The following is an 18,854-nucleotide window of genomic DNA, read 5'->3' on the forward strand; positions in this document are numbered from 1 at the left end:
AACATAGTATATTTTTAGGAAAAGTTTTAATATTTATGATATATCAAAATAAGACAGCTTAGTTTTACTTTTAAAGAAGTTAATAGTTATTTTAGAACATGTTTCTTAAACAACTGTTTTCCTACTTTATGAGTTTCTTGGCAATTGCATAAAAAAAAAAAAAAATCAGGTTAAATGTTTATCAGGATGGTGTACAGAAAAACTGAACATGAGTTACTAAATTGGACATTTTGTAATTAAATTGAGAGAGGAATTCAAACTGGAATTTTACATTCTGCAATTCAATAATGCATTGGGTATGATTTTGTACAGTCGAAGAAGTAGCTATTTCTACTAGCCACTTTTTGGCCACTGGCTTGAGACCAGTTTAAATTACCGTAAGTATACAGACTGGAAGATAATACTTGCATTACTGTAATCAAACGCACACCTTAAGAGCCCATCACAAACGAGTAGAACAATACAGAATTTTTTTTTTGTACAATATAGTGGAATACTACAAATAAACACTTGGACCCTATATCCAAGGACCGTCCTCAACAAAACAAATAAAGGAAGAAAATATAAAAGAAACTCACATTAAAAAAGGATTTTTAAAAATGAAATCTTTTTAAAACAGTTCTAGCATCATTGCTTCAGGAAAATTCAACCAGGATGCCCTGAAAAGATTTTAGTTTTAAACATGGTATTTCAATGTAAGTTTCTTTTATATTTTCTTTCCTTTTTTTGCTGAGGATTGCCCTTGGATATAGGGTCAAAATTTTCATTTGAAGTTCGAATTTCACTATTTTGTACAAAAAAAAAAAAAAATCCCCAGTGTTCCACTTGTTGTTTATGATGGAAAGGCAGCGTAGTCTTAGTCGCTATTTACGGAAAGCGAATCAGAGAGTGAGGCTCAGTGGCAAGGCCAATAGGCCAACATTCCCAGAAGAAACCTACAGACCCCTTGCTTGAGGCGATTTCAAAGTACCTGATTTTATAATTTATAAACTGAGGAGAATATTTGCACCTAGGCAATTAAACGCAAATACCCCGTTAGGGGACACCTCAGCACAGAGTAAGGCAGAAAAATGATAATTACAAAAATAACAATGGCTTTTTGCCCTTTTTCAATGGCTTCTGAGACACAAACTTCTATAATAAAAATAAATAGTATAAAAATAAATAGCGAAAAAACAATAAAATAATGACTGCACTAATATATGTACCAAAGGTACGACTCTTAGAGGGAGGGAGCGATAGAGGACCAAGAGGATTTTTCTGGGGGGGGGGGAGGGCAAGACACGAAAAAGTCCAATTTATTCCACTGTTTTCAACAGCACTCACTGACTGGCCCTTTAGAACAACCTCGGGAGGAAGTTCTCCCTTCTGTGCATACTAATGAGCGAAATTTTACCAAACAGCAAACTTGTTATAGTGTTGGGCTGCTTACTGCAAAGATTAGTTGCCAAGAGACGTGAAAGGTTTATAGGGGGAGGGAGACCTACAGCAACTGAAAAAATAGTTAAGTCTTAACATTCAGATGTATTTAAGATAAATTTAAGATGTATTTATCAAGCCCTAAGAAAGATTTGTCTCTCAATCCCAACTAATAGTTTGGGCATACATCTGAATCAATATGTCGACCTTGCAATATTAAAGTGGAAAAAAGCGATTTTCGCCAACAATCAACACTCAAATAAGGCATATAATTCAAACCGTAGAAAAATATTTAATACTTTCTTATACTTGACGGTAAATAGATAATATATCAACAGAATAATACGCAACTTTGAATTGAGTAAACACTAGTAAACAATAAGAATATATATAGGGAAATAAAATAGGAATATAAATAGGGAAATAAAGCCAAGACAAGGGAGACCTGGAACTCGGTCCAAGACAAGAGGGGATCACGCCATTGTCTTCCTTCCGAGGAGCAACAATGGGAGGTTTATAAACTACATTTGAGTTATAAACAACACAAAAAAAAATCAATAAAAATGAGACTCGGAAAAAAGGTGAAATACCAAACAGGTACGTAAACAGATCTGTTACAAAGTTACTCCATAGTTATACCCCCCCCCAATCAGTTTTTCCATTCAACTTCGTATATCACTGCAAACTAAAACATTTACTTATTCAGCAGGCGAGTAGCTTTTAGGGCAATAATAATACAGCTTACAGCTACAAAGCCTGTCTTAGTAAGAAAAAACTATAATGCCATCTATGATTTCTAGGTTAAAGAATGTGCTTCAATTATAGATAGTATATAAAGTTGAATATAGGAATCAAAATGCGTAATCGAGCGCGAAATTGTCCTATTCCGTATAAATTCATTGCAGATGTTCCAAAGTCCAGTGGTTAAGCCTTTAATAGGTAAGTTAATGCTGTAAACAGTGATTGATAATTTTATTTATAATAATATAATTGTTTCATACATCTTGATCCTATATTTTATCTTATTATCATATCATATCTTTTTTCAACTGTATACTGTTTGTTTTGTTTTTTAATTAGTTCCAATTTTTTTATTTTCGAGTTGGCTATAAAAGGATAGTTCTATATATTTTATTTTCGAGTTGGTTGCAAGAGGGTAGAGTCGTCTTTGTATTTTTGTTTATGGTTTTTGGCAGGCCTGTGGTGTTTTAACACCTGAAAAAAAATTAAGCTGGTGGAACTGGACTACAGAACGCTCGAAAATAGAACATTTAATCGAATTTTTTACCGAATGAGTTTTCGAGCACCAGGACAAATTCGCTCAGATCGCAGACCGTCTTCCATATTCAACCTAGTCAGACTGTTTAAAGTATCACAGACGAAGTGTTAATAGAATTTCTAAGGGCGCTATCAGCGTTTTTTTAGTAAACGTTTTCTTTTCAAGTAGTAGTTATTTTTCAGGCGTTAACAGTAGTTTTTTCAGGCGTTAACAGCGCTTCTTTAGTAAACGTTTTCTTTTCAGGTAGTAGTTTTTTTTCAAGTGTTAACAGCAGTTTTTCAGGTGTTAACAGCATTTCTTTAGCAAACGTTTTCTTTTCAGTAGTAGTTTTTTCCAAGGCATTAACAGTAATTTTTTCAGGCGTTAACAGCGTTTCTTTAGTAAACGTTTCATTTCAGGTAGTAGTTTTTACAGGCGTTAACAGCGTTTCTTTAGTAAATGTTTTCTTTTCAGGTCATAGTTGTTGTTTTTTTAACTGAGCATTTGAAAATCCCAACCAAATTAAATTTATACATAAAAACTTTTTTTTTCTTAAAATTCGTATCAACCTTTGAAAACGCGAGGTGCAAAACACTTAAAAATATGCAATAATAACATGATAATGGAAAATAATAAAAGAAGAACTATAGCGTAGAGAAAATTTTGGTAATACCACAAAAAGCAGAATCAGCAGAAAATGAGAAAAGGCACGTCTTTAACATAAATTTATACATATATTTTTTTTCTTTTTTACTATACATATTTTTTTTCAAAAATAAATTCTGAGGCTCTCCACTGTTTAATTGATCGTTGAAATTTAGATTAAAAGCTTGAGAAAAAATAAAGCTACTTTTATTGCTTAGATGTATATTTTGATTCGTCACGGTTTCTACTGATGTCAAAATTTCTAATAAAAGAAAAAATGTGGGACACTCCTCGCTTTTTTTAGGGGGGAAATTATCCTTTTTTTTTGAGGGTTGAAATTATCCTTTTTTTTGAGGGGGGAAATTATCCCTTTTTCCCCTATGTGCATATTTAAAATTATATTGAAACCACACTGGCTAAAGAGCTTCATTGGAAACAAAAAGGGAAGTAAATTATCACATAACATTTAGGGCATATCACTACATGGAAGATTAAACGTACGACTCCTCTCCACTTGCACTTTCTACGGAGTCCGATCTCTTCGACTTTCTCGTCGAACCTTTCGCATCGCTCCTCTGTGAATCACTAGAGAAAAGTGCACGCAATTTCGTTACGCTCCAATTAATTTCCTCACGAGTTGCATTAATCACACGTGGCTGGGATTGTTCCTCATCTTGTCCTGGCAAAGACTGTGATCTACTAACCTTCTTTGACCTATCACGAGATCGAAGTCGTTCACTCGGTCCACGCACCCGTTCACCACCAATTTCTTCTGGTTGTTCATCTGAAATTTTGTCCAAATTCAGCCAAGAGCCGGATGTCTGGCAACTCTGATCTCTCATGAATTCATTAGCACTATAATCACTTTTATCAGTTTCAAAATCGTAAGTTTGAATAGCCATATCCGTTTTAGCTTTACATTTAGTATTTAATTCTTTCTTCTCAGATTTTGCTTCGTGGATTTCTCGCTCGCGTCTTACGTTATCTGTTTTTGACCTGTGTCTCTCCTTAGGGGGCAACAAAGGGGGATTTTCATTTGTCAATCTTAAGCTACTTAAAAAGTTGGTGTCAATATGTACTGTTACTGGCCTTTGTCTTTTTATCGATTCTTTCCTATAGAGCTTAATTTCTTCTTTGGTCCTTTGTTTTGGAGGGAGGGGAGGTGGAGTCATTTTTGGAGGTAAAGTTGGCGGAATGTCTCTAATTGACCCACAATTTGCCCTGCCTTGACAATGTACATTTGTTAATTTCTGCTCCTTTGTCTGATTATACTGTCTAACTGTATCAACACGTTTGGCTTGGGCTTCTTTAAACTTATTCGCGCTATCAGTTCTCTGAGGCTCATAAACCCTCAAAGAAAATGGCTGACTATGGCGAGGCACTTCTTGATAAATTGACAGCTTTTTAGCAACTGTTTGTCTGGTCATCGTTTCCTCGTATGTCGGAGGGACTGACCGTGTTTCCCACTCTTTTCCTCTCGAGTTTGACCTTGAAACATGTGGTGTCAGGTCATCATCAGAGAGTGTACTCGAATCACCTACATCTTCCATATGTGGAGTTGATGTGCTTAATGACGGCCTAGTTCTACCGTAAATTGGCTCTGATGATATATAAGTCCTTGAAACTTTAGGTGAATTCTTCAGATCAGGTTGAGTTTTGGTTTGACGACGTACCCTAGCCCCAGAGTTTAATTTCGTCATGCTTGCCAAACTTTCATCAGAAGTACTACGTCGTAAGCCTCCAACATCATCATAAACATCACACCCCATCTTATTCCGGATTTCCCTGCGAAGAGCAGATCTTCTCCGGAACAGTTCTTGTCTCCTATGATTCTCTGAATGATCAGAATTCATTACTGGCTGAATACTCTGTCTTGGCACTGCGTATATATCATCGGCTATCGGAGACACATACCCACTAGAAAATTTATCACTCAATTTCGTTCCATAGATAACATTTTCAGTTCTAGACAGTTTACCCTTATAAACAGACTCATAAGGGATATGCACTTTCCTCAAATTTTCATATGGAGACTGATCCCATCTAGGATCAGAGCCACATCCTGAGCTACTATAGTTTGATTTTCGGCTGCTAGAGGCGCTCGATTCGTTCCCCTCTTCTTCATCGACGTTCAATTGAGTATCACTTAGTGTTAAGCCTGAGTCACGACTCAAGTTCGTAACGGAATGTTTGTTGCGTCGCAAGTCACCTGGATGCTCGTCAGATTCAACATGAACCAAATCTCTTTCTAAAGAATCGACCGATGAATCATCACGACGGAGCTCCCCTGCAATAAAACGTCCATTTATAGTAAACCATCTGATTACAGTTCAAAAAACGTCTACAAACGTTCATCTGCGTTTATTTATAGTGTACTATTAATAAATAGCTCCGCCTATATAATTACATGACTGTTCGACTACAAGCATCACCTTATATACAACAAACTGTTACTTATATACTATAAACGCCTATTCATAGTCTGTAAGTATCTAATTACAATCTATAAAGAAGTTATAAAAATGTTTTTAAACGTTATCTGTGTTAATTTACAGTGCATGATTGGCAAATGCTCCTGTCTAAGACGTTACATCACTGTTTGTCAATAAGTAACTGATAAAGACGTCTACATTTACTCACTTATTGAAAAACACTAATATCTATTTAATTAGATGACTCTTTGTCTATTTGCGTCAATTTACAGACTATGAATACCTATTTACATACTATAAACACCTTTTTAGTCTTTAAACGTTTCTGTCTATTTTTAATTAATTGACAAATGGTTATGTAACTACGTGACGATTTTTGTATAAACACCCTTCTACTTTTGTAGGTGTATTTTATCGGCAAATACTCCTATATGTGTAGAATAAACAAAAGTTCAAATGAAGATGGGTCTTTTTATAAGACAGTGAGAACAGATACAAAAAATATGGATATTTCGGTCATATACACCAGTGGTCACCATCAGCTGAATTTTCTCTTGATGACGGCCACTGCTGATACTGATGACTGGTATATGCGGTTGAAATATCCAGATTTTTTGTATTTCTTTTCACTGTCTAATAGAAGAACTTATCCCTATTCTAACTTTTATTTATTCGCCATAGAAAGATAGAGCGGTTTCAGAAAAAAAAACTAATTTAAGGTATACCGTTGAAAATCCTATCTTATGTAATTACAAGATACCTTTATTCTTGATTGTTGCGTAAGGAAAGTGTTCCTGAAGATACCTTATTCATGATTGTTGCGTATATAAAGTCTGGTGTGAGTAAGGTAAGTATTTTTCGAGGGAAATAGCTGAGAGAATCACGATACGGACCAGAAGCAAAATTGTTGATTTTGATTCTGCTCTGGCTCTCTACGCTCTTGAATACCAGGATCATTTAGCTCTTTTTGATGAAGCAAGTGTCCACAACCGCATCAGCGGTTGTGGATCACAGCATCAGAACCACTCTCAACTTTTGAGATTAACGGCCAAGCTGTCGATGTGGTACGGCAGTTCACGTATCTCGGATCAATTATATCCTCAAGTGGCACACTTGACGCCCAAATCTCAGCTAGATCAGCCAAGGCAGGCTCTGTGTTCCGACGACTTCTGAAAGCAGTCTTCCACAAACCGCAAATTAGCCGCAACACTAAAGTCCGAATTTACAACGTCACCGTCTCAAGCATCGTGCTGTACTCATCTGAGACGTGGCCGATAACCCAGACACAGCTAAGAAAGGTCAATGCCGTTCAGACTAGACATCTGCGTCGAGTAGAAGGCTACAATGATCGGCAATACTGAGATCCTGAAGACCTTTAATCTGGCGAACCTCTCTTCCCAAGTAGAATCCCGCTCTCTATGGTGGTACAGCCACCTACTCGGTCTCCCGCTAAGTACCTCCGTAAAAATCATCTCGGACTTCAATCCCTCGGAAAATGGCTGGAATCGCCCTCGAGGAAGGCCACGCACTAGATGGGGTGATGAAATAAACCAACGCTGGCTCAGCCGCAACATCACCCCAAATGAGGCCCCATCCTTAGCCCTAGACAGAGCTACTAGGAGAAGACTGACGGCGGTGTCAACCAGTTCTCTTTACGCTGGCGACCCTGCTGAGCAAGAGCGCTAAGTCAAGTGTCCACAATAAATAGTTTACCATAATATTTTACAGAAGCGATTGATATAAAAAAAAAAAAAAAAAAAAAATACATAAGGACATTACTTTAAACAGAGATACTAGGGTATTTTTAAAATGAGGGTATTTATGAAGGTTTTACCTGACAATTGGTATCGGGGTATTCAAATGATAATTTAATTTTTTTTTAAAAGACACAATTATATTCCAATTATAAAAAAAGGATCTATTAGTCATGATAACACAAGTCAAATCAATAGACAGGCTGTGCCTAATGTCGTTTGTTTTGAATTTCAGTTACTTTTTCGCTTTTGTTCAGATTACTTCAAATAGTTCGTTTTTTCTTTCACCGATAGCACCTGCTTGAATTATCTTTGACCCGAAGGTTGGTTATGCCTGAGGGGGGGGGGGAATCGGACCAGATGGAAGGACAGCCTTCAAAAGCTCCTCGACATGGCCGACACTACTAATGTCGAGGCCCCCCTCATACCAGCAGATTGATCCACCTGGAGGAACAAAGTTGTTACGCTCTCTACGCCACATTTCAGGTGGCAGGAGCAGTAAGTTTTTTTTCAAGTTCAAGTTTTTATTTCAACATTCACAAATCAATAAATAAAATACAACACTTTCGCGCTATGGGGATTTGGACATATCTGGACATATCTACCTATTGTTCTAACAGCTTTATTTTGTAGAATTTGTACTCTTCTATAATTGGATAAGAAGTTGCTGCTCCATGGGAGGCAGCTGTAGGAGATATATGGATAAACCAACGAATAATATATAATTAGAAGTATCCTCTGTGGGAGAAAGTGCTGCAGACGCCGAAGTATGCCAACCCCACGGGCGATTTTTGATGAAATAACGTCACTGTGACATCTCCATGATAGGTGGTAATCCAGATAAAAACCAAGATAGCGGAGATGATCAACTTTCTGCATTGGTTTACCACATAAAGTTACGAGTCCATACACATCTAGAGGTGCAACAACTCTGCAGAACGTCATTAAAAATGTCTTGCGCACATTTACGCACAGTAGACTTAATGAGGTAAAGACCTCTAGCCTTTCCAGTGCAAGATTCGCTTTTCTCACCAGCTCATCCATAGATGATGCAAACACAGTTAAAACGGTATCATCAGCAAACGAGGTACGACACACATCTTTCAGGTAAAAACGCATGAGATCAACATAGATAAGGTAAAGAAGCGGACCCAACACTGAACCTTGTGGTACTCCACACATTACTGGAAAAGCTGCTGAGTTCACATCACTCAAGACTACATTGAAAGTTCTTCCTGAAAGAGCTTTCAAACCATTTCAGGCACATTCCGTGGACAATAAAGACTCCATCCGACTTAGTAGCACTTGAAAATCAACTGTATCGAATGCTTTGCGAATATCAAAAAATATAGACAATGGTGTTTCACCTCTGTCTATACCATTATTCACTGACTCCACAAGATGTTGCAGAGCATTCGTCGTCGAGTGCCCTTTGCGCAATCCGAATTGGGTCTCACTCAGTAAACTATTAGCCTGTAGGAAGCCATATAGACGATTATGAACCACTTTTTCTAGTAGTTTAGAAAACAATGAGTTTCTTGGCGTTAAGTCAAGAAAGTCAAGTTAGTTTTTTCTTTTACAGTATATTTAATAAATTTACTAAAACAAAGCAGGCATTTGGCAAGGACAACCAATACGCCGTCTTCAGTACTAGAGAAAAATTATATATATTTTTATAATATACATAGTATGTATATATATATATATATATACATATATATATTATAATAATATTTTCCGAACACCGAAGACGGATTAGCAGTGGTATTTGCCGAAATATCTGTTTTGTTTTTTTTATCCACTGGCTGACAAGGCTATATATTTAACCACATGAAACTGTACAATTATGTAGATAGGCTTTTTCTTATAGGGCTAAGGATTCAAAATTATACCAAGAATTTCCTATCGAACAGTTCGTGGTAACGAACAGTAATAAGGAGCGACCCGGCTCAATAGTAACCAAAACTCTAAAAAATGGAGTTTTGATACCAATAGCTACATCAAAAGAATCGCATTTTAATGCTGATTTTAAATATATAGGTTTTATCAAGTTTAGTCAATCAATCTTACCCATCAAAAGTTACGAGCCTGGGAAACACCCCCTAAAAGTCATACGATCTTAACGAAAATCACACCATCAGATTCAGTGTATCAGAGAACCCTATTGTAGAAGTTTCAAGCTCCTATCTACAAAAATGTGGAATTTTGTATTTTTTACCAGAAGGCAGATCACGGATGCGTGTTTATTTGTTGTTTTTTTTTGTTTTTTTTTCCAGGGGTGATCGTATCGACCCAGTGGTCCTAGAATCTTGCGAGAGGGCTCATTCTAACGGAAATGAAAAGTTCTAGTGCCCTTTTTAAGTGACCAAAAAATTGGAGGGCACCTAGGCCCCCTCCCACGCTAATTATTTTCCCAAAGCCAACGGATCCAAATTCTGAGATAGCTATTTTATTCAGCATAGTCAAAAAACCTTATAACTATGTCTTTGGGGACGAGTTACTCCCCCACAGTCCCCATGGGAGGGGCTACAAGTTACAAACTTTGACCAGTGCTTCAATATAGTAATGGTTATCGGGAAGTGTACAGACGTTTTCAGGGGTATTAAAAGTTGGGGGAGGGGTTGACAAGATGGGATATGTTTGGGGAACTTTCCATCGAGGAATTTGTCATGGGGGAAGAAAATTTTCATGAAGGGAGCGCAGGATTTTCTAGCATTATTAAAAAAAAAACAATGAAAAAATAAATATGTAAAGTTTTTTCAACTGGAAGTAAGGAGCAGCATTAAAGCTTAAAACGAACAGAAATTATTACGCATATGAGGGGCTCACCTCCTCCTAATACCCCGCTCTTTACGCTAAATTATTTTTAGTGATTTCAACTATTTATTCTACGGCTTTTGTGATTCAGGGGTCATTCTTAATGAATTGGGACAAAATTTAATCTTTAGTGTAAAGAGCGAGGTACTGACGAGGGGGTGAACCCCTCATATATGTAATAAAAACATGAGATTACAAAAGTGCGTTACGTAAGCTAATTTATAAGTTACGTTTATATTTTACTAATAAAAACATTCGTAAAAATTAAAAGTTGTAGTTGCCTTTTTAAGTAACCAAAAAATCGCAGGGCAACTAGGCTTCTTCCACCGTTCCCTTTTTTCTCAAAATCATTCGATCAAAATTATGAGAAAGCCATTTAGCCAAAAAAAAAACTTCCAAATTTCGTGTTAATTATTCCTCTGCTGAGAGCCAAAATCAAAACATGCATTGATTCAAAAACGTTCAGAAATTAAATAAAAAAACTTTTTTAGCTAAAGTTTTTTTAGCTGAAAGTAAGGAGCGACATTAAAACGCCCCGCTCTTTACGCTATAGTTTTTTACTGTTTTAAAAACAGAGTTGAGAGAAAGAGTCAAACTTTAGCGTAAAGAGCGGGGCGTTGATGAGGAAGCAGCCCCTTTCATATGCGAAGTAATTCCTGTTCGTTTTAAGTTTTAATGTGGCTCCTTACTTTCAGCTAAAAAAAACTTGTTTTTTTATTTAATCTGTAAAAGAAAGAATAATAACTTGTTCAAATTTGAAGCACAGTATCGTTTTTTTTTTCAGGTTTTAAGATTTAAACCTTAAAAATTAAATTAATAAATACTGTTGAAAGTAGTCACTTACAAACAGGGTTTCCAGTTCTACATTTAAGTTTTGATTTGAAAAAATATTTTGCTAGTCTTAAGGAACATTTAACTAAAAAAATTTAGAACGTTAGAAAAACTTAAGAAATACATAGAAAATGATGTTTCCAATCTGAACTAGTCAGACTAAACCTTGCCTGAGTTCTAGCTAGATCGGGATACATATCTTAATGCGCATAAGCGCTGATTTGGCCAAATCACATTTTGAGGGGGCCTGTAGGAATTTCAAATTAGTTTTCTAATAAATGGGCTAATATTAAAAAGCATGCTACATTTAAAAAAGTTTTCGTCTAATTTCAAATCTACAGCGATTACAAATACACTGAATTATTTCAAATGCCTAGTTATGGACTGGAATGGGTCACTGTCATAAAAAAAGGCAGTCAATAAAATAAATAACAGTCTTATACTAAAATTGCAACTCAAGAAATAAGTTTTTTTTGCCCATGCGTATAATACCTACCAATAATTCCAAACTGTAAAAAAAAAACTAACCACAAAATTCATGATGACTTATAGATCGATTTTTCTATAAACATGAAAAGTTGTTCAAGCAAAACAGGATTGAGACAAGCGATACATGTATGATTAACTGAAATTAATGAAATTGAAAGTAATGAAAATTACGAAACTAATGAAATGAAAATTAATCAATAAAATTGAAATTAAAACAAATTTAAATCGATCGGTGGCAGAAAACCTTAAAAGCCATGGACGGTTGTACAACGATTGTAAAACAGAATATGTACCAAGATATAATATGTAGATAGAATATGTACAGCAGGCATTAATATTTTTAACAACAAATAAATACAACCACAAAAATAGTTTTTAGGAATGATTTTTTTCAAGGGGGTGGGGGATGTAGACTTGCGATCTATACAGCAAGTAGAGTAATCTAAATAATTTAACTGGATTTTACTGACTGGTTGGTAGTTTTTATTGACTAATTACTTCTTTTTTTACAACTGAGACTGATATTTGCCACATATTGAGCCAAGAAAATAGCATTGTTTCTTGCTACTATTTCACCAGCTCAGTTTTTTTTAATGAGTGTCTGAAAACAATAGAGGGGGCAACCCCCCTCCCATAAGTGAAGTCCCTGGATGCAATTAGTTTCAACCAATCAGAGGCTTTGGCTGCTAAAAAATTTCCGATAGTTTTTTCATGTTATAAATGCTGAGTTTGATTTCGTGTTTAGAAGTGTGTGTTTTTTCTTTTGTTTTTTCTCGTATTACTCCGTCAGTTTTGTATTTTTGCAATATGATGGGAAATAAGCATATACATAAATAAATACATGCATATGGTCTAAGGGTTAATAGGCCTAAGATAGAGGTCTCAGTTCTGAGGGTCAAGGGTTTCGTCTTCAATGGGACATAATTAAATCGTCTGATTGAATTCAGTTTTCCACTTGGATTTCAGCATTAAAAAAGTAGAATGATGATATTTTTGGGAACTAGCAGCATCTGACAACACTGAGATCAATAACGGTAGCTGAGCGAGTTAAAACACGTCAGGATATTGAATAGCTGATGATATTGCATGGTATCTTTGTTGGTACCGGAATCAGAGGTTATAGTAAAATCACTGAGTAAGTCAAAATTATGTCTGCAGTTTAGAATTAACAATAAACTTGAATCAGTGATTAAATAACTAATGTTACCAAAATCAGTAAGCAATTGGAAAATACCTGAATTAACGATAAATATATTGATTCGATTGAATTTACGGACGGAAAGTCGTGTCAAATTTAACTAATTAATGTTGCTTATTTGAATTCACGGTTAAACGTGGCAACACTGAACAAAAATGTTGTGCTGCCCTTAAAACTTCATAGATTTGAAATGATAAAAAGAAAAATCTAAGAAAATGAAGGCTTTCATGTATGAATAGATCTAAAATGGACCAAAGGACAGAGGCAGTTTTGAGGGGTAACAAAAGGGGCACTTGCCCCGGGCACAGAAATTTTAGGTGCAAAAAAGTTCAAATAAATAATCTAATGTTTACAGTCAATTTGTAATTTTTAAATTTTATTATTATTGAAATAAGGTATATTTTACAACAATAATTAAATTATAATAATTAACATAATTAAAACAAAATAATTAATAATAATTCAACAGTTTAAATAAAAATTAAAAATAATCAAAAATAAATTATCGATTAATTCATAAATCAATTTACTTACTAAGTAATTTATTATTCTTTTATTTGAAAGGGGGCAAAACTGTTGTATTTTGAGGCTCTTGATTAACGAGTGTTGCCTATCCAAGCCGGTCTGAGGCTGCCAAGTGGGAAACTCTAGATGGGGGAAAACCTTGATGAACTCTACCAAGCCAGCCTCTTCTACAAAACGGGGGGGGGGGAGGGAAAGGATAGGCAACCCAGCGGCTAACAGCCTGTTTTATTATTATTATTTAGCTGTGCAGGCAACAGGTCTTTCTGGCCTGAGCCTCAACAGTTTTACATGTCTTCGCGTAATAATAACAATGAAAACAAATTAGCTTAGCAGTGAATCATATTGGCACATTGAATCACTTTAAATAATCAAAATAAATAAAATATAACTAGCTGAAACTAATTAAAATATCATAATGTAAAGTCTAACCTATTCTTCTTTCCTGGAAGAAGCTAGGAGACTCTCCAGTGCCACTCTCCGCCGAGCATCGTCCACTAGATGGCAATAGGTCACTGCGTTCTCTTCGAACAACCTGTTTGAAATCCAAATATTCAGGAACACGATCAAACAGCCACAGAGTTTCTGGCCCAAAAATTTCACCACAATGCTCAATTAACATTGTTACAAGCAGAGGCACCTAAATAAATTCATTAATTAAAATAGATGGCAGAACGGTAGCACCTAAGGCTTTGATGAGTTCACTTTACAATCTTCCAGTTTTCGCTCATATTTAGGGTGAAATTTCTGTAAATTTAGGTAAAAAGGGAAGAAATCAGATGTAAAAAAAGAATTGTAGCATTGAGGTCTCTATTCATGCTTTTGACAAATAATCATCTCTGACATCGCAATTTCTTCCCTCCCCCACTAATGAACCAGATATAGGCCTAAGAAATATAATTGATTTTTATTTTTATTAGGCATTATGCGTCAACAGTCGATATTAAATAAGAACAAAAGATAATAATAATCGGACCATTGGCCCCTAAAAGTAATTCCCCTCATACCCCAGATTTTGAAAAATACCTTTTTTTCGTTATCTTCATTGAAAAATGGCCTTTTTACACTTTCATTGACAGACAGCAAAAATATCCACCCTAAATCTTAAGAAATACACCTCCCTCCCTACCCTTCCATTTAAAGTGAATTGACGCCACTGAAAATCAACCAGAATTTGTCGGCGTAAAATAAAAATAAAATTACATTATCCTTTCGTTTTCGTTTTTTATGGCACTTGGTATTAACCAAGTGGCATATAGCAGTCGCCAATTCTGTCGGTCTGTCTGTCTGTCTGTCTGTCTGTCGGTCTGTCGGTCTGTCGGTCTGTCCCGGTTTTGCTACTTTAGGCACTTCCAGGTAAGCTAGGACGATGAAATTTGGCAAGCGTATCAGGGACCGCACCAGATTAAATTAGAAATAGTCGTTTTCTCGATTTGACCATCTGGGGGGGAGTGGGGGCCCGGTTAATTCGCAAAAAATAGAAAAAATGAAGTATTTTTAACTTATCAGCGGGTATTTGGATCTTAATGAAATTTCATGTTTGGAATGATATTGTGTCTTAGAGCTCTTATTTTAAATCCCGACCGGATCTGATGACATTGGGGGGAGTCGGAGGGGGAAAACCTAAAGTCCCGGTTTTGCTACTTTAGGCACTTCCAGGTAAGCTAGGACGATGAAATTTGGCAAGCGTATCAGGGACCGGACCAGATTAAATTAGAAATAGTCGTTTTCCCGATTTGACCATCTGGGGAGGGGGGGAGTAGGGGCCGGTTAATTCGGAAAAATAGAAAAAATGAAGTATTTTTAACTTATGAGCGGGTGATTGGATCTTAATGCAATTTGATGTTTGGAATGATATTGTGTCTCAGAGCTCTTATTTTAAATCCCGACTGGGTCTGATGACATTGGGGGGAGTTGGAGGGGGGAAACCTAAAATCTTGGAAAACACTTAGAGTAGAGGGATCGGGATGAAACTTGATGGGAAAAATAAGCGCAAGTCTTAGATACATGATTGACATAATCGGAACTTATTTGTTCTCTTTGGGGTAGTTGGGGGGGGGGAGTAAGTCTTAAAAATTAGAAAAATGAGGTATTTTCAACTTGCGAACGGGTGATCGGATCTCAATGAAATTTGATGTTTAGAAGGATATCGTGTCTTAGAGCTCTTATTTTAAATCCCGACCAGATCTTGTGATGGGGGCGGGGAGTTGGGAGGGGGAACCTAAAACTTGGAAAACACTTAGAGTGGAGGGATCGGGATGAAACATGGTGGGAAAAATAAACACAAGTCCTAGATAGATGATTGACATAAACGGAACGGATCCGCTCTCTTTTGGGTAGTTGGGGGGGGGGGGGGGGGTTAATTCTGAAAAATTAGAAAAAATGAGGTATTTTTAACTTACGAACGGGTGATTGGATCTCCATGAAATTTGATTTTTAGAAGGATATCGTGGCTCAAAGCTCTTATTTTAAATCCTGACCGGATCTGGTGACATTGGGGGAAGTTTGGGGTGGGGAGACCTAAAATGATGGGAAACGCTTAGATTGGAGGGATTGGGATGAAACTTGGTTGGAAAAATAAGCAAAAGTCTTGCATACGTAATTTACATAATTGGAACGGATCCGCTCAATTGCGGGGGGGGGGGGGGTAATTCTGAAAAATAAGAAAAATAACGTATTTTTAACTTACGAAGGAGTGATCGGATCTTCATGAAACTTCATATTTAGAAGGACCTCGTAACTCTGATATCTTATTTTAAATCTCAACCGGATCAAACGTAATTGGGGGGGGGGGGCAGTTGGGGGGACCGGAAATCTTAGAAAATACTTAAAGCGGTGAGATCAGGATGAAACTGGATGGGAAGAATAGAAACCTGTCTAAGATACGTGACTGACATAACTGGACCGGATCTGCTCTCTTTGGTGGAATTGGGAGGGGGGAGGTAATTTTGAAAATTGAGGTATTTGTAACTTACGAAAGGGTGACCAGATCTTAATGAAATTTGATATTTAGAAGGATCTTGTGCTATAAAGTTTAACTTTAGGTTCTGACCTTCTCACAAGTGCCAAATGAGCTCTTGGCTCTTGGCTCTTCCGACCTCGTACCATATGAGCTCTCGGCTCTTCCGACCTCGTCCAAATGAGCTCTTGGCTCTTCCGACCTCGTACCATATGAGCTCTCGGCTCTTCCGACCTCGTCACAAGTGCCATATGAGCTCTTAGCTCTTGTTTAGCATAATTTTCTGTTTTACACCTGAAAAAACACACTAAAAACTGAAAAGACGCACATTGTGATTAAAACAAAATAGAGCCAAAATTAGACTATATTAGGTCTTATCAGGGGGGGGGGGATAGGAAACAATTGCAATGACATTTATATTAACTATAGAGGGCGTTGAATGAAGTATCTAGTGATGCATTTCTTTTTTTATATCTGATTTCTGTCCTTTAATATACCTTTACCAAAAATCGGCCATTGGTTTCGTGAATTACACTAAAAACTCCTGTTTGTGATTGAGAGTGTTATGCATTAAAATGCTATTTTAAAGATATTAAAAAGACCATAATAATGTTAGAAAATATGATATTATGATTTGTGTTTTTTTTAGTTGGGATATATGTATGACCATTTGCGTGTTTGACCTTTATCATTTGCGTGGGAAAACGTAGCCAAACGTAATTATACAGTAATTTAAAGTGACGCACAAGGCTGTATCGAGGGAGTATTATTGTTCCCCCCCCCCAATGTATGTTCGACTCGTAAAAACGTTACAAAAATGAATAGACAAATCTCTTATGTGTTTTGAAGTTTTTTGTTCCTGGGAATTGATTATTATTGTTATAGCGTAAGAAAGGAATCAAGCAATGTGTTCACACTGCCCCTATGTCAGTTGTAGAATCTCTTATATATTCAGTCATTGCTTTAAAGCCTCCTTAAACCCCCACAAAAGAAAAGCAAAAGCAGCAATTATGATTTTTCAACGAAAAGTTTGGGAACATATTCTTAGAAATATCACATAGCACACTACCTTGTGATAGCGTAGTGGATGGTGGTGAATTTTCTGATTTAAGTACATCGGTTGAATTCCGTGTGTCGTAAGGAACATTTCCTTTATAAATCCACGTGTTTTTTTTTTTTTTTTTTTTTTTTTTTTTTTTTTTTTTTTTTTTTTTTTTTTTTTTTTTTTTTTTTTTAGCCTTTTCTCCGATCTTTTTTTATCTAGCTCCAGACAATTTTTGTTATGTAAAAATCAAGACTTTTTATCAAAACTTTATTAAAATATTATATCCGCCATAATTCAATTCTTTTTTTTTAATTTTTTTTACATATAACCGATGACGCAAGAAATAAGTTTTGCCCTAAAAGGCAAAAAGAAACATATATTTTAGTGTACTGAGGTTTATTACTCAGTAATAATTACTCAATTTACTACTCAATAAGTATAATTGTGAATCAGTTATTATTGTGTCCATCAGATATTTCGCCCTAGACAACCGCTTAGATACAAACGAAAAGCAGGTCGTCCTATGGAGAAAAAAATAGCTTCATACGGTATGCATAGTCTATTTCGTTCTTCAGCTTGGCTAGAAATACGAAACTTACACACGGCACAAGGATTTTCCTTTTTTCATATAACTAACAAATACAAAACAGATAAATTGGGCAATAAATTGGGCTATGGATTGGACAAAAATGTTTTTAATTTTATAATTTGAACTGCCAATATATATTTATTTGCATTTTTCCAGTAAAATGCAAATTATGTTCTTTTCTTTAGAAGGCATAGGGGTTGGGAGCCATACTCATGTTAATTTCTGCTCGTTTTGAGTTTGACTCAGTTATTTATTGTAATTTCTGTTCGTTTTGGGTTTCTTATATTTATTAATGCTGATTTGTGGTAGTTTTAAGCTTGGTAGATTTTTTAATTCTAATTTTGCTCATTTTTGGTTTAATGAAGTTCGTTAATTTTCTTTGAAAAACTGATTTTAATTAATTTAAGAAAGAATCGATTGAAGTAATAAAGAATTGGCAAATATGGCAAGAAAGAAACAATAGAACTGCAATGTTTTTAAATAGCAGATATTTGTTTCGGTAAATCCACACCCCCCATCCAACCAAAAAGGTTTCGGGTGGACAATAATAAAATGGAAAAGAATAAACGAAAAAACTACAACATAATAACCTTAAAACACTATTATAACAAGCATATCAATGCAATCAAACCAGCCATTGCCTTTACATTTCACATTACTTTTTCTTCTTTCCTTCATTCTCACATTTGCCCTCATTATTCTGAAGAGAACAGTCGGAACAAACTGGAATATTTAAACAGCAAATCCTGATCAATGACCTCTTCTCACGCTTTGCCGGAACGACCTGGTTTTCGTTTGGCTCTATTTGGACGGCCGAACGATAACTAGCAATGTGTTTAATGTTTACCCAGTCCATTATCAAAACAGTTCATCTGCTATTTTGCAGATGCTAAGCA

General features: G+C 35.9%; 1 protein-coding gene across 5 annotated transcripts in view; it reads right to left on the reverse strand.

Moving 5' to 3' along the window:
* Window positions 1-795: 795 nt before the first annotated feature.
* Window positions 796-18,854, reverse strand: part of LOC136039588 (uncharacterized) — a 221,891-nt gene continuing 203,832 nt past the window's right edge. For all 5 annotated transcript variants that reach the window (XM_065723445.1, XM_065723443.1, XM_065723446.1 and 2 more), the window contains 2 exons: window positions 13,798-14,005; window positions 796-5,609 (listed from right to left, as the gene is read on the reverse strand). In XM_065723445.1, the coding sequence (XP_065579517.1) occupies window positions 3,814-5,609; window positions 13,798-14,005 (2,004 nt within the window). In that variant the 3' untranslated portion in view covers window positions 796-3,813. The remainder of the gene's footprint in view (window positions 5,610-13,797; window positions 14,006-18,854) is intronic.

This window comes from Artemia franciscana, chromosome 19 (genome assembly GCF_032884065.1).
Source record: "Artemia franciscana chromosome 19, ASM3288406v1, whole genome shotgun sequence".
In the NCBI taxonomy this organism is placed as follows: domain Eukaryota; kingdom Metazoa; phylum Arthropoda; class Branchiopoda; order Anostraca; family Artemiidae; genus Artemia; species Artemia franciscana.